General features: G+C 41.2%; 1 protein-coding gene and 1 long non-coding RNA gene across 5 annotated transcripts in view; one reads left to right on the top strand and one right to left on the bottom strand.

The window, feature by feature from the left end:
• Nucleotides 1-16,400, bottom strand: part of LOC138185022 (uncharacterized) — a 228,006-nt gene that overhangs the window by 201,289 nt on the left and 10,317 nt on the right. The window lies entirely within an intron of this gene.
• knockout (Stork-head domain-containing protein knockout) overlaps nt 1-16,400 on the top strand; it is a 109,719-nt gene that overhangs the window by 88,549 nt on the left and 4,770 nt on the right. For all 4 annotated transcript variants that reach the window (XM_069122887.1, XM_069122890.1, XM_069122889.1 and 1 more), the window contains exon 4: nt 14,232-14,687. In XM_069122887.1, the coding sequence (XP_068978988.1) occupies nt 14,232-14,687 (456 nt within the window). The remainder of the gene's footprint in view (nt 1-14,231; nt 14,688-16,400) is intronic.

The raw sequence follows: 16,400 nt of genomic DNA, 5'->3' as shown, positions 1-16,400 counted from the left end.
CTAGAATTGCTTGTTAAGGTGTAATAATCCAGTGGATCGATCTCGCGCAATTTTCATTTACCCGGCACGTCGCGATTGTTATTCCATTAAACCACTAATATATATCTGATACAGAGAAAGTTTGCAAAAATTCTGCCGGGCCCGAAATTACCCTTTAAAACAGCTAACGAGACAACCTTCTTCCTTTTTTTTTTTTTTTTTTTAATCGACGCTTTCTACTTGTTCTAGCGTAATAACGGTGACACGAACGATCATCGCGTGGTTGACTCGTTGCACGACAGGAGTATGAGCGGCCCGTCAAACGTCGGACAGAAACTTGAACCTGCCCCGACAACGTCGATTTCACTTTCCGCGATCGGACGATTGCATTCTATATAATGGGAAAAATTAGTTCTCCCTTGGGACGCCATCAGTTTCTAGTTAATGGCCGTCGCGTCGCGAACACGGGTCGATAATTTTAGTGTAACTTCGCAAGTTGCGACGTTTAAATATCATTAAATGTGTACGAGAAATGTTCCGTTCGACGGCCTGTCGATGCTCGTTAATACGAGTAAATTGCATAAATCGATTGCAACATACACACGAGCTGGATCTCCTCTCGCGTGCCATACCCGCTACATGGAAATCGAGAAGCTCTTAAATTTCCTTGATATTTCAGGTGCCCGTGGTGCGAACGTACGTATAGAACGTGGAGCGATTTTCTAATTAAAGCGCGTGTCTACGCGATTCGATCATTCACGCTGGCGCCATTTAACGTGTTCGTAACAAAGTTGGGAAAACGTAAGTTACACGGGCGAAGATATATCGTCAGCATGCGTTTACACACGAAATACGAAGCCGGTTATTAATATCGCCCACGATTCTGTCGTTACTTGCGCTATCCTTGATGCATTAACGGCAATAACCGGAGCATAAATTTAACAACTATCGGCGAACATGTTTCGCTAAGTTCGCAGGAAACACTATGGCTCGCGATTGCAAATGAGAAATTCAGCGCGTCTGACCTGAAAATACCGGGCCTACGTATAACGTCCCTAACTCCGAATGCACATAATTTACCTTATATAATGTACGGAGCGTGTTTGACCTTTTCCATCGTAATTTACGGAAATACTTTAAGAAACATTTCCCTACCGAACGATAATCTGTGACATGGAAAGTGAAAATTATTCGCCATGTCTCACGAGGACCTACCTGTCCGAATTTGATAAATTATCACGAGTATCGTGCATTGTACGCTGTTGTTTCTCTGTCAGCTAACTGTCGTTTCACAAACTTTCTTCTATGAAACGAATATATTGAAAACAATGACGATAAGAAATATCGCAGTTGTCCCGAGAAGAATCAAAATTAAAATCGTGATATATTTTCGCGATACATATTTTATGGAACAAGCCACTTTGTAGATAGATAAACCGCGATTTTTCATCAACTACTAATGTCTCTCTTCACTTTGACACGTCGTAAAAGACACTTGATGTGGATACGACGAAAATCGCTCGATAACGATAAGAATTTCAATTTATTTACATATTATTTACTGGTGTCGAACGTATCCCGTAATGGTATACGGAAATCGATCGCAACGTTCCCATCCTGTTACCAGACAGCTCGAACTCGTTCTATAAATCATACAATAGTCGAGCCACGTATCCTATCGATTGCTGTTTGCAAACTTACGAAAACAGTCGAACTATCGTTCGATTAATAATTGCAGAGCAGATAGAGCTACGGCGCGAGGCAAACGTTGCAAACGTCGAATCGCTGGATAATTCCGAATTCAATAACTCAAAGCTGACGCGCGCGGTTAAAGTGTAACGCGCTAAAAACGGCAACGATCCTTTCGAGATTGCACAACTGGTTGCCTAAGAAACAATAGCAGGCGAAGCAATAAAACCATCTTAATGACGGGCAACTCGCTCGAGAATCGTGCCGTATGGTACGATTCGATGTTTCATCGCGGCAAAAAAGCTGGATAATTATCGCTAGAATCGCGTTAGCCAGTGAATTTATTGGTATTTATCTCGAAGGTAAAACGAGGGCCGAATCCCTTGGTGTTGGCTTCCCATTATCGAAAATGAGCGATTGCGATTGGTTAACCACCGATAGATCAACAAAGAAACTAAACTTGTTCATTGTCTTTTTTTTTCAATATCTACGTATATCGAAAGGAAATTGAAATTCCGGTATTTTCTCCATATGTCACAAGAATCAATGAGATTGCGCATAATTGCTTCCGTGATAACACAAACACAGTATTTTGTGTTTTTTTTTTTATGAAGACTATACTATAATAATTGAAATACACTTCGAGCATCTTTATTGTTGACTGATTTATTAATTACTTATTATTAATTGATATGATTAATTCATTAATTATAGTTGTAATATTAAAGACACTCGATGGTGCAACATTTGCAGTGATTGATGAACATTACATGTACAAATCGAGATCAGGAATCAATAAGAAATGTATTACTATGTACAGATGCATACGTATGTACTTACATCGTTAAAGAATAGTTCATTCGAGTATGACGGTACCACGATAGAACCGCTGACAACCAGGTGCTATTCCAGATTGGTTAACCATCGCTCGTTGTTTTATTTTCAAAATGGCTAGTCGCTTAGCATTTTTCACGAAGATTAAATACCTTCTTCTGTTTTATACTACAAATATCGAAAATATCGGGAAATGATTTGAAAACAGGAATTTAGTTCCTGGCCATTTATCGTGCAAAGTTGGAAAAGAAAGTCCGCTGAGACACAAGGCAGAAGCAAGTGGAGTACTCCCTCTATGCGATCTTATTTGTAGATACGAAACTCTCGATCAATCTTACGACTGCATTAGATATATCAGAAATAACCTATCAACAAAGAAGCAATACGAGAATATTAAACAGAAAATTGTAGAAAGAAAAAAAATATTACAAGAATGTATCAAAAATCTAAATAACGATCGATAAGTCATAAGAAGGAGAGACGTTGCAAAATGGAATCAGACGAAAATGTCAACTATGAAACATTGATATACGACAAAAAAAGGGAACTTCTATTTTTAAGCAACGTATATGTGTAACGTGTATTAACTGATTCACTTGGTGTTCCCTCTTCTTCGGGTGAAATTCCTGTGTGAAATATTTTCTGGGCCATTAAACTCGCTGGAAGAATGTGTTGCATATTCACGAGCGAACGAAGAAGGTATCTCGTCACTGTTAATAAACGTATTTGGCGAACAGGCGAAGACGCCATTTCCAGCAACGGACTACATCAGATATACATAGGAACCGGCGGCTACGCCCTTATCGGAAAGAGCTAATGGTACCGGTACACGCGGCGCGACCTCAGACGGCGGAATCCAGGCTAGCAGTCGATTCTCATGGCCTCTCTCGTATCTTCGTTCCGGTCGACGAAAAATCGCGAACATTGAGGGATTCGTTTTAATTAAATGACGGCTGCTCTCTACCTTCCTATTCGAGTTGCACTCACTCTATAATTTTCAACCAAGAACATATACTATTTCTTAACGAAGATTATATATCTTTCGAGAGCTTTGATTTCTTTTAGCTAAGAAGTATCTTTCGTGTACCTTTTTAATTCATAACTAGGAACTTAGAAAATTGATAATACCATATATTCGGAAGCTTGGCTAAATCGCCGTGATATAGTATGAAAAGGTAAATATCAGCGTTAGCTTTCTCGATGCGTGATCTCCGCATGTATCGGCGAGAAATCGATCTCTTTTTTCCCCGACCTAACCCATTATTCTTCCGTGTGAAAAGATTAGAACGGGAACGATTACTAGGAGAAAAACTGGATAGAACTTTTAACAAATAAGAACTCGTTAGCTCTCGACTATAGGCAAATTACCGCCATCACTCTGAAAGATCTTTCGAAACACTTTCAATCTCTCGTAGCTGATTTATGCGGGCAATGGATCGAGTTCAACGAACGAAAAAAGAAACAGCCACTCTGTGAAATTCTAATTTCTCCGTTTGATATCGAAAGAGAGAGGACGTCGCGCCTAACGATCTAAACTGCGAAGAACTCTTTGTCGACGCCTGGAGATAGGCTAAACACGCACGAATAGTCTAAAGCCTGAACTAGAGTGGAACTTTACGAGGCCTTAACCGACGATCATTAGGAACGCGAAGATCGTCCTCGCCGTGCGCCAACCACATTGTCGCGACCCGGATCCGATCGCAGAATTCTCGAGGAAGATCACGACTCCCATCACGACTCCCATCACTCCTCGTGACTGTCGTTACTCAAAGGTTACCTACCTACGAGACTGGCCTGCAACCCATTTGCATCGGGTTCCAACGATGTCGGTCAGTAGTTCCTTCCGAATGTTCCATCAGCACGTGCAGCATTCGAGGCTGAGCCCTGGTTACGCGAATATGTAGACTGTTTCGAATAGTTTAAATATCTCTCTACTCGTGTGACATAAAAGGTACGGGTTGAGATAGTTAGATTTTCACGAATAGAAGAAAATCTACGTCTGTAAAAAATGATTAACAAGGAATAAAATAGCATGTTGTCAGACGTAGATCGTTTCAAAATTATTCTTAAATTGGCGAATTACAAATCGCAAATAACTGATAGCTTGACTCAGACATCCTATTATCTCAAATAACTCTACTTTACGCTAATTGGAATGTCACTGTGCTCACATGTTGCAATTCATACGACCCTTGATGGAAGATATATTCGACGTTTCAACGATTAAAATTTATTGAATAGAAATTGCGAAAGTTTCCTTTAAGGAATATACACTTATCTTTTAAATTGTATAATATAATACGCAAGGTTTTGTTGTACCGTTAACAAGGAATTTGAGCCAAATGGTTTTGCAATTGATCCAAGAAGCGTAGAAAAATGATTAACTAACGGTATCGGTGACGAAGTGGTGATTATAATCTCGTGGCACGATTTGATGAACTATTTACTACATAAGAGGCACGTAGTGGTGAATAAATAACAGGAAATACGTACGGACATTGGGTATAGGATTTCATAAAAGCCCGCAGGGCAAGCTGCGTGTATCCCCATTGTGTCCTGTGTTGCGACTCAGCCTCACGGTGAAAGCTGACGAATTCACGGAAAGCCAAGATTTGCATGAAATTTACAACGACAGGCCTTTTTGTCTCGCGGCCTCTTCCATCGCGCGATTTTATTCTTCAAAGGTCGTGGGTACCTCGATATGTTTCGCTCGAGATATCATCTTTCGTGACTGTCCATGGAGGAAGAGGCGAAACACGGTGCGGGCACGAAGACGCATAGACTCGACCAACTTCATGAGAAGTGCCAATCATCTTTGCAGAACCGGCTACGATGAACGAGCCATTGTTCTCGAATCAATATCTATTTACACGGGACTACTTGTGTGTATACGCACCTCTGGTGGCGGACGAATTTTAAAAGCCACGAGAAAATCACCGTAGAACATCGCGATTATTATTACAAGACTTCGATAGTCCTATTACGTGTCCACGAAGCTTTTCGTTCGAATATGCATAATCGATCACGAGAGTATTCGTGCATTTGTCAACAATTTTTACGAATATGTTACGTACGTACGTTACACGAAACGTTTTGAAATTTCATTAGCGCTGCAATGACACCCAACTATCAAGATCATATTGGCAAGATTTTTAATGATTCTGAAACTGTATATCAAAAATGTGTTATATGTATAATATCAACGGTAAAAGCTTTATGTGGTAAATGTATGAATACTTTTACCAGCCATTGTACATTCTCTAACGCTACTCCAGCAGCTGGCTTCCTTCGCATAATTTTCAATAAGCTATCGCTGTTTCCGGCTCGATACGATACCAAACGATTAAGTCGAGCAACCGTTTCATACAACACGTTTATTACACGAGCCGGACAAACACGTGCTTCTATCGACGATTGACTTGTGCCTTAACGTTACGCAATATATTTGCATTCCGCTGCTCGGATAACAAAACGGTCGGCTGTTAACTCGGTAGTGTATCGATTGCCGACAGTAATACATAAATCCGATAGGAATGAACGAGCAACCTGGCCAGCATCTGACCAAAGTGCCAGCAACCACACCTTTCCCAAGAGAAATATAAAGATTCCTTTTGAGAAGGAATACAGATTTGAATCCAACGTTAATTCTTTGTATCTCTTTACTTTCTCTGATCTCACCCCATTTCAACAAATCGTATTTTACCGGTATCCGTGATTGGTAAGATAAAGTTTACCAGACAATAATTTTCACTTTCATGATAATTTGGAAAATGCTCATCACGGGGTATTAGGATAGAAATGGTAAAATGTTAAATTAGGGACACGAAAGGCAAAGGTTTACCATCGTCGCGATATCTTTGATCAAGTTTATGGCTAATTGCGCTTGTTATAGGTACTCTAAACACGGAACTATTCTCTGGTCAGACTACCGTACACCATAAAGACACTATTTGCTCGCGACTAAGAAGTGAAAGGTAAAGCGTTTTCCTAATGAATACAGCAGACTGCCGACCACGCACATACGCGTCTAATATAATCTATCAACCTCGGTGGTAAAACTCATTACTACGCAGCCGTAACCGGGGAGAACGCGACATTCGATGCGTTCCTCGCCGAGAACATCAATTTGCTTACGAGTCTCTCTCCGTATATGGTAAAACGTGCAATAGAGACGACACACACAGGTCAATGACGAAATTAAGAAAATCGAAATTTAGAAAATACATTACGACGTGTATCGAAGAGGAAAAATTAGACAAAGGTAGAAAGATGGGAAAAGAAAGGAAAAATCGAACCAATCGCATCCTTCGTGTTTCCAGTGAAATTTAAAAAGCAGATTACAAGATAGGATAGCAAAAATTAAAAATGCAAATGAAAGAAAGATAGATGATCGACAAAAGGGAAACAGAGAAGAGAACGAATAGAATCGTATGGCTCTGGATCAATAAGAGCCTAAATTCGGAAGGCAGATGACGAAGAATTTATAAATAAAAAATGGATGAAAGAAAACTGCTCGCCAAAGCGAAGAGAACTCATAACGAATACCGTTCTCCGGATTTGAATCAAAAAGAGTCGAAATTCGAAAGGCAAATCACGACGGACATCAAAGAGAACAAAAAATAGATAAAAGAAAGAAGAAGAAAGAAAGCAGGTCTCCAGGTGAATAGAGAAGGGGGACGAATAGCAATCTATAGATTTGCATAGAACAGCGTCGCCGGCTGGTAGAGGATAGGCGGAGGACTCAAAGGTCGTCTTGTTACGAGGTGATTCCTTGCAAGTGGTCTTTGCCATTTCCCATGGGCAGACCCATAAAGCGGCGGAGGTCGGCCAGCCGACACGATGGATCACGGCGATAAGGATATATGCATCGTGTTCTGCACCGTGTACCAGTACACCGGAAGTGATCCGACCGTGTGTCTCGAAGTTCGAAATGCGCGCTCGTTCGCGACCAGCATCCTTCTTGCACCCCTCCGGGGTGTCTCTTTTCTGCCTACATGATACCTCAACGATATTCGCGTGGGCGAATCGACCGAATACCAAGTCTGCCTCTTACTTCGTGCGCTATCTACGTAGGCCGTTTGGATATTATAATAAAGGCCTCGCGGAATGATAGAAAGGTACAAGGGAAGCTGGTAATAATAGCGGCTCGCGGAACTCGCCTGGTTGGCAGGTGTTCATCCATATTTACCGAAAGGCCGCCTCGAAGATTCAACCTTATCGTTACGACAAAATGGTAAACTGTATTTTATAATACAGTTTAATTTCTGGAAAATCGTGAGATCCTGGATTGTTGTATGTGCAAACGTATCGAAACTCGATGATAGAAGTTTCGCACGAAAGTAGGATTTTTTATGAAAAAGGATAGTATTTATTAAAGAGGCAATTCCTGACATATTGAGATTGGGGTTAGGTTAACTATTAACATTTTAAACATTAATACTTTAGAGTATTGTTATCGCTTGTCTCATTTACTACGTTTTGTCTAAAAGCGATAGCTAGGTGATTTGTCCAGGAGAATGTTATGTTTTATTGCAAATTAAAGCGTAAAATGCTCACAATTATTCAAAGCTATTAAAATTATTCAAAAATTCAATTATTCAAAGCTACAAAAAATTCGTTTTACACATTTTTGCAGTCACTGCCTCTTTATTTGAACAGTGTAAGCATCAAAAGCGTTCGATTAAACCATACCATGCCACTCACATACAAAGATTACCCGTCTTAACGTGAGATACTTGTATTAGGTCATCTGAAAAGTGTCTTTCTTTTACAGATACGTCTTTTACAACGAAGCATCTTTATACAAACATGAAACCTAATCTGTCGAACGTTGTAATCTTTATCTTGATAAAACAAAATGGATCATACGTAATTCGATAAAATAATATAAAACGGAAAATGTTGTGCATCCACTATTTCCTTATAAAACGAAAGAAATTTTTCTGACGACACAATATTACAATACATCGAAGAAACGTACTTCTAAACGATTTTCAACTGTCCTATTTGCATCTCACTTACCCTCTTGCCTTATGATTTGTTTGACTGCATTCGTTAAACTTTGCTTTTACGATACTGTAGCTAATACAGAACGCTACATATAACCTAGCTGTAAATAGTTTTAATTTCATAATTGGAAACGAAATGTAAAACCAAAATAAAGGTTCAATTCGAAGACGATTCTATGACTCGATAATGTAAGACGAGAAGTTGACGACGATCCTTTTGAAAGAAAAGAAAAGATCGCTCGTGATCTTCTCTAGTTGAGTTAAACGTATATCTTCCAAGACAGTTTTTGTTGCGTCACAAACGAAACGTACCGCTTTTCCACGGTTCCCGTGTCTCTTGCTCTCGTCTTTTCTCATTCTTGACCGTAGCCTGTGTGTAATCCTAACGCAGACACAGAGGCGAGAAGCACGAAGCTACTTGCCTGCATTAGATACCTAGTCCGATATGTATGTAGTGGAAAGCATTCAAAACGCGGCCGGGACAAGATTCTCACGAGGAACACGATGTTCCACGCCCCAGAAACTGACGTATCGAGTTCCACGATCCAACTGGCCTCTCCCTGACTCTTGTCTGTCTGCGCCCCTCGTTCCGTCCTCGTCGACAGCCCCACGAAAATTGTGCAACCGAAACGTTTCTCGGTTTCTTCGTGATCCCCGTTGTTGGCAGCTTACGGGTGTAACGACGCGGGGTATTATCCTGCCACTTTTTCCGACCGTGCTCTCGCGCCGGATAAGATCTCGTAAACGAGATCGAAACTGGCCTCTCCCACGCAGACATTATGCCGTCTTAGTTGGGCCACTTACTGCCCATACACCTTGTGTATACATGCTTCCACATGCGAAACAGTCAACGGTCGCGAATAAATTTCAAGCCCCGGAGACTCGCGTGGGGGACCTCATACGCGTCCACCTCGGCCATTCAGAATGAAAAAATTGAAATAAAATTTGCTATCCGTACTTTACACCAGAGACTTTATAACTTTCTTCGGCGCTGATATCAGCGAATAAAACATTTGCAGAGCTTATCGTTGCGATTCCATCGAACCATATACCATGGAAAATGTCTCAACGATTTTTCATCTCGCGAAAAACTACATTGTTATCGGTAAATTGAATTATGCTAACGTTACGAGCGAGGCGTACGAAATTACATTATCACCGACACTCTTTCTCTTTCTCTCTTTATCTCTCTCTCTCTCTCTCTCTCTCTCTTTCTCTCTCTCGAAATTTCTAGAAAGATCGTGTATGCGAATGATTTCATTCGTTCAATTTCATTCGCGTGTCTGGTAACACGAGAGACGATAAATAACGTCAATGTAACCGAAGCCCACTTATTAAATACGCTGTTCTAATGTCTTTTGGCGAGGGCGTTGGGTAGTAAGCTGTCGTTTCTGCGAAAGAACCACGAAAACCGGACGAGTTTCGAACCTGTAAAGGTCTCGCACCTGTCTGTAAACCGTTCTCAGCTCTCCCCATCCGTTCTCGACTCGTCGTCGTCGGCGGCTCGTTCCTTAAAAGGAACGCGTGGGTGGGCTACCTCCTTGCATAATTACGTGCGTGCAACTCCCTCCTCGTGGGCCGTGGAGAAATTCCAGGCAAGTGGGCAACTGGACCTCGTGCGACGACCGTTTCCAACTTTTCCATTGAAATAACCACGTGATGAATATTCCATGAGAAAGTCGCGAAAGAATCGCAATCATTGTCGATCGGACTTCTCTAGCGCCATACGCAACATTGATTTCTCGATGGCGTATTCCAACGATCAGTTCTCGGTTTTATCTCGCGTTCGACACGGATGCCGGTAGAAATTGAAAATCTGATATTACCCGATACATTACAATCATCGGAAAGACAACTCTCCACTGCAAACTGGTTTCTCGCGATAATATCCAAGGAGGACGGACAGCTGGCGATACTCGTCAAGGAACAAACGAGAAAACTCGCGATAGCGCACGAAGTACAACGAGATGTTGCCGGTAATTTCTATACGAAGAATGTCCGGCCTATTTACGACAACCCTTTAAAAAGAGCATACCAGAAAACAGACGCTTTCTGGCGAAGTTGAACACGTAATTACAGCTCTGTTTCTTCCTGCCTGTCCGCAAACAGGGACTCAAAAGCAACTAGGGGACTAGAACAGCGAGCGTCATAGAGCGGTGCACGGAAATGGCAGTGATCCGTGATCGCGACCTGTTCCAGAGGGTAGATGCATTGTACGCCCAGGATTTAGTGGAATTCAAAAATACGAAAGATACAACCTTGCGAAAATTACATGCCACGCGATTTCACGCGATAAACGTTGGATACGGACCATTTATGTCTAGAACGATTTTCTTACCTTACATGGTACGTAGGATCTTGGAATAATTATACAATTGCTTGTTGGACATTGAAGAAGCCATTCGGAGTATTTTCACTCAACGAATTAGCTAAAATTATTATTTTCGCTAACGTTTTAATTATTGGCAAGGTAATTGCTAAAGGATAAGTATTTTACTATATTTTGTTTAAAATGTCATCAAATATTGTTGAAGTATAAAAAATAGTATACTTAAGAGAAATAAATATCAGAGGTACCATCGTTAAGAGGGTGTGTGTGTGTGTGTGTGTGTGTGTGTGTGTATAGAATAAAAATTAAATTTTTCTTCTTAAACGCTGATATTCGCGAAATTGCTTCGTTCAACGTCCATCGAATATTTTTCAATGTAGAAGCGGACGATCGATATCTGTCAAGGGTCAGCGCAATATCGTGTACAGAAGGCCGAGCTACCCTTCGAAATTGGCATATGGCACGCGGCGATGAGGGAAATATGTATATTAAAATGCATTACGAAGGCCCATGGTGGTCCAAAGTGACGGCCAACGAATAAAAGTATTCAACTCAGTTTTATTGTGTCACAGGGTCCATCGTGCGGTGTATACAAATCAGAAATGAGGGTTAACTTTCAAACAGGCGAATTCGCGTACCATCTGTTTCGTTCGTCGGTCTACCGACGTAACAAGCGAGCAGCTACAATATATCGCTGAACTCGATATTTTTGAATTATACAATATTCCAATAAAGTATAATCGTCGGACAAAATTGAACACGCTGATAGAAGAACTTTCCACGTATTAATTTGAAAATATATGTCTGAATGACTAAGAACATTGCATGCCTATCAAAGCATATGTCTCATGTATGATTCGCAACTTTTAATCGTCCATCCATTATCCTCGGATGCCTACCTGACTCAATCTCATAAATTATCTAGCTTTCAGGTAACAACGGAGCTAACTGCAATATTTCAAACTATTATAGACAATTTAGCTGAAATTTAACTTTTAGATCTGATCCTATTGATTTGCCTAGCTCGTTTCCTTGAATTACCTCAGAACATCGTCAACTCTGCTTGATGTCTAGTCTGCGATCTAAATACACCAAACATCCAAAATAGAGTACTCGTTATAGTTTTTGATAAATAAAAAGAGGTCTTATTTACTTAAAAGTGTAAGAGCTTTTATTCCGTTTGAATAAAAACTAATTCTAATTCTACCGTTGCGACCATAAAAATATACAAATATTTGCATAAAAATCCGTACTCCATCGATGGCCAACGCAATCTGAACTGTTAAATTAGACGTTGTATGTCAAAAATCAGCGTACAGTAGGAAGAAAAAGAATAGGAGGATTAAATGTGACAATCTTCCTACGTGTTCAGAAAAAATTCACATGGTGCAAAGGTGATACGGTTACTCATACATTGCAACACAACGTCTCTGATGACAAGCTGTTTCCTACACGTTGTGCTCTTGACAGCATTGAATATTCTTGGCACGAGCGTGCGGATACCACTGGAATTTCGGAGTCCTTCAGAGTCGCGAGCTTAGAATAATCCATAGTCTTTTCGTGGGCGTGGACCAAAATGTATGAGAACAGGAGGCCCTCGGGGGCTTGAAAGTCACCTTAAAACGTGACCGGAAGAACAAAGGCTTCAATTTCGCCACGAACGTCTCTCTCTTTTTCTCTCAATCTTCTTACGGCATCGAAAATTTTCAGTTTCCATTTAGCCTTAATTACCTTTCCTGTGTATCGCGTTTATGGTACACCGTTTGACTGACGTTTAAAACGCTAATTAAGTATTGTTAGCCCGGAGCAGATTTGTTCTGGCATACTAGTTTTCTCCGCTCCTAGAAATTGACCGTTTTAGTTCTGACTCTCTGTGATCTTGCACGTGGGAATGCATCTGGTCGGTGTGGCGTTTCACGAAAATCGAGACTACGAACCAAGATACGCGTGTATACAACGTTTCTGTTGTTTCGTACCTAATTTAGAAATTACAGACGTTGCACCGTCCACGATATTATAAATAGGTGGAAAAGACGTTTATCACGAATGGGAAAGTGTACCGTGGTATTATCGGTATCTACTCGCCCGGTTATGACTGCGATTTAACGAAAATTGTTCTCTTTCTCTTTTTCTCCGCTTATCGAAAGGTTGAGATACATTCGCATGACCAGTCACGGAACGTTATATTACGTCGTTAAGCATTCAATAAACGTATATTAATAATACAACCGATAAATCTACGTTTACCCGTGTTACTGTACGAATGACCGCATCGATACCGATAAACTGCTATTTACCAACTATCCGCGCGGTCGTTTAAATTTTCCGCTTTCACGAAAGCATAGCTACGCGCTCATCGCGCCATGCTATGCACGACAAATTCACGAGAATATTCCGTAAGTGGATTTATAGGCGTACGTCGCTCGCATGCGAATGCACCCGCAGATCTGCCGCGATGTACTTGTCACGAACTTAATACAGCCGCCCCTGTCTGCTGGAAATGAAATTCGATATATTTCGCCTTGTTAAACCTTCGTCCCATGAATACGTGAATTCAGTGGTAGAATTATCTTGGGATTATATGGAATAATCTGGCGCGAAGAGTCAGCTGAATTTCGTCGACATCTGAACAGTATCGGGAACAGAATCGAAAGATATTTGAAATCGAAGCGTACTATACGTAATATCGGGACTATGCATTTTTGCGAATTTATGGGAAACTTAAAAGCGTAGAAACGTTTAAATATCACGTTGCACGAGCAGAAAGTTAGATACATTTCTTAATGAAACACTTTGTTTGTAGCTGGTACGCGCATGGAAACTCGAACCGTCTCGGTTGAAACTAGAAAGGCAGTTACAACTGAATGTTGCTAGTTCTTAGCAGGCAACCTGACTGTTACGATTTCATTCTGTCCAGCGAATATACATGGAGAATTTTAATGAACGCGAGAACTTTAAAAATCCGATAGCCACATCTCCTGACGTCTGATCTTATCGTTCGTACTTCCACGAAGCTCTACATCCACCGCTTGTTTCGCCTTGTAATCAACTTTGATCTCCCTTAGTAGGCGACAACTGTTAAACTTGGGGAATGCAAAAGTATGCGACAGTGTATATTTATAAGTATAAATTCGCAAGTACCGTGGAAGTAGTTAAAGTTTAAAGGTATTTAAACGTCAAGGACAGAGAATTAACGTTTTCAAAAATAAACTATGCTTCCATAGTTAACTATTAGCCGAAATTCCGTAACAAAGCATAATTATTTTTTAATAAAGGAAAGAGAAATAATCGACGATTAAATGAATTTCAAAATAATCAGAATCACGGATAAAATTCATTCCACATCATGCGCAACGACCTGACGTATAATTGGCATTTTCCTTCCTGTGCAGGCGACATCGACGATTGCCTGGTTGCCCCAGTGGCCCAAGGACAATTCACACCTCTACCGGAAGCTCTTTGTTGGGCCATTTTGGAGTTGACTTCTCAGAGGCAAGCTGCCACGCTCGACACGCTCAGGTCCGCCCTTAGGAACGCATTTCCGGCGATGCAGAGACCGAGCCGCGAATTAGTTTACGACGCCCTCGCGAAACTCATGCAAGAACGAAAAATTTATCACACGTCGCAAGGTTACTTTGTCGTTACGCCCGAGACTAGGAGGCTGAGGCGCGATTCCAGCAACTCTAGGAGATGTTCCAGAGAGGTGAGCGGATCGAGAGGTCAGGGTAGCATGCTCATGTCCAACGACGAAGCTATGGCGCTCGTACACGGTGAGATGCTAACCCTGAGGGACGGCGATGTGACGCATCAAGCTGTGCAGACGAATCTCGCAGACGTTATTTGCGGAGGTAAGAAATCCCTGAGCTCACAGAAAGTTCTCTTACTTTTCTATCAGGTTCCATCGCGAAACTTCATCGACAAGAAAGATTGCAAATCGTGTGGAATTTGTTTTTCAATTTCTTTTATAATACACAAAAGCTAAAGAACACAAGGTACTACTAATATTACTAATTGCAAGAGAATTATTGTTGGTGCAAATTTCAAATGAAATAGATTTACGTAAACTGCACGTAGTTTCCTCGAAACATCGTACATGTATTTAATGAAAAGTAATATCCACGTGATTCGATGCGCTTTCCCAAAGACTGACACAGTTACGTTATTCGATTTTCAGTATCAGTCCTCGAATTGAAGAACTCTTGGATTGAAGTTTTTTCTCCATTTATAGCTTCATTTAAAATAATTTTGTATATTAAAACATCATCCGGGTCGAGTAGAGGATGTCTTTAACCTTCATCTTATTTCTTGCAAGTTTTTTAAGTTCGTATAAAGAAACTTAAATATTCTGATTATTCACGGTGGTCGATAGAAAGATCTTAATATTTCTTTGCGTATCCTCTTTGCGATAATTATACGTGATATTTAGCAATTTTCTTCTTCAACCTGATTCGTAATTATTGACAATGGGAAAATACGTTTTTAATGACTGACATCCGTTCATCGTTCGTTTAAAGTTTGGCGAAACGTTTCATATAAATTGCTACATTGAATTCAAAATTTAGAGGACCGTTACACATACGCATCGACTTTTAATGAAACGTACGTATGTACGAGCGAAAATACCTAACAAAATCGCGCGTTTTCGTGTAAAAGATTAGCCAGGAAACAAAGTTTCTCGCGTCGCGACGGAACTTAATCGCGAAGAGACTGGTCGATCGTGGCAAACTCGTTCGGCACGTGTTCGGGGATCGTTCCGAGTGTCCAGGAGTAGTGTTCGTTGGCTCGGCTTGCACCGGCAGATCTTTTTCTCTAAACTCGATGGACGAGTCCAGTGCGTTTATGTTGTTGTCGTCCTTGGCAGCCACGCAGTCCCGCAGCGGAAGACGGTGCATTCCTACGCCGGATCGGATCGAAAAATTGTCGCGATTCGATTTAAATTGCGCCACCCTTATCTTGGTATTTAGAGTGGCTGTCGTCTCGGTGGCGAATTTATACCAAGTGCTATGCTTTAAAATTAGAAATTCAAATGGAAACGCATATTACCAGAGAACTATATAAAGAAAAGTCTTCTTTATCGAGTATCGTGCGTGCTCTCTCGCTATGGTCAACGCGATTTCAGCATTGTACGATAATACTCTTTCCATATATTGCCCTGTACTATCAGCGTTTCTCCATTGCCATCCGGTAATAGCTAAAATATCGCGTGCAGCGATGTTACATTGTTACCCGCGCCATTGATCGCCGCCAGACACCATGAATCCTTGCATGCGATCGTGTTTGCTAGCTTGAAAGCACGCTTACGTTTCGTCCACGTCGAAGTCTCGCAGTTGTAGTTGTGATCGTCGTTGTTGCTGGTCGTGGTCGTGGTCGGTCAAAGTTTTGGAGCCGCGCAAACTGGAATTTTCTGGCGCATTGACACGGAAACACCTTCGGCACCTTGCATGTTTCGCCTCTTACATACATCAGCACGTGTATGGAGGACGTACACGCGAGTATCGGTACACACAGCAAGAAGAGAATAGCGTCCGTGCCAAGCCGACGATCCCTGGAAAGCGTTTAGC

Source organism: Bombus flavifrons, chromosome 11 (genome assembly GCF_040668555.2).
Source record: "Bombus flavifrons isolate JBK064 chromosome 11, iyBomFlav1_principal, whole genome shotgun sequence".
In the NCBI taxonomy this organism is placed as follows: Eukaryota; Metazoa; Arthropoda; class Insecta; order Hymenoptera; family Apidae; genus Bombus; species Bombus flavifrons.
Note: the sequence above shows the minus strand (reverse complement) of the source record. Positions and strands in the feature narration are given on the sequence as shown.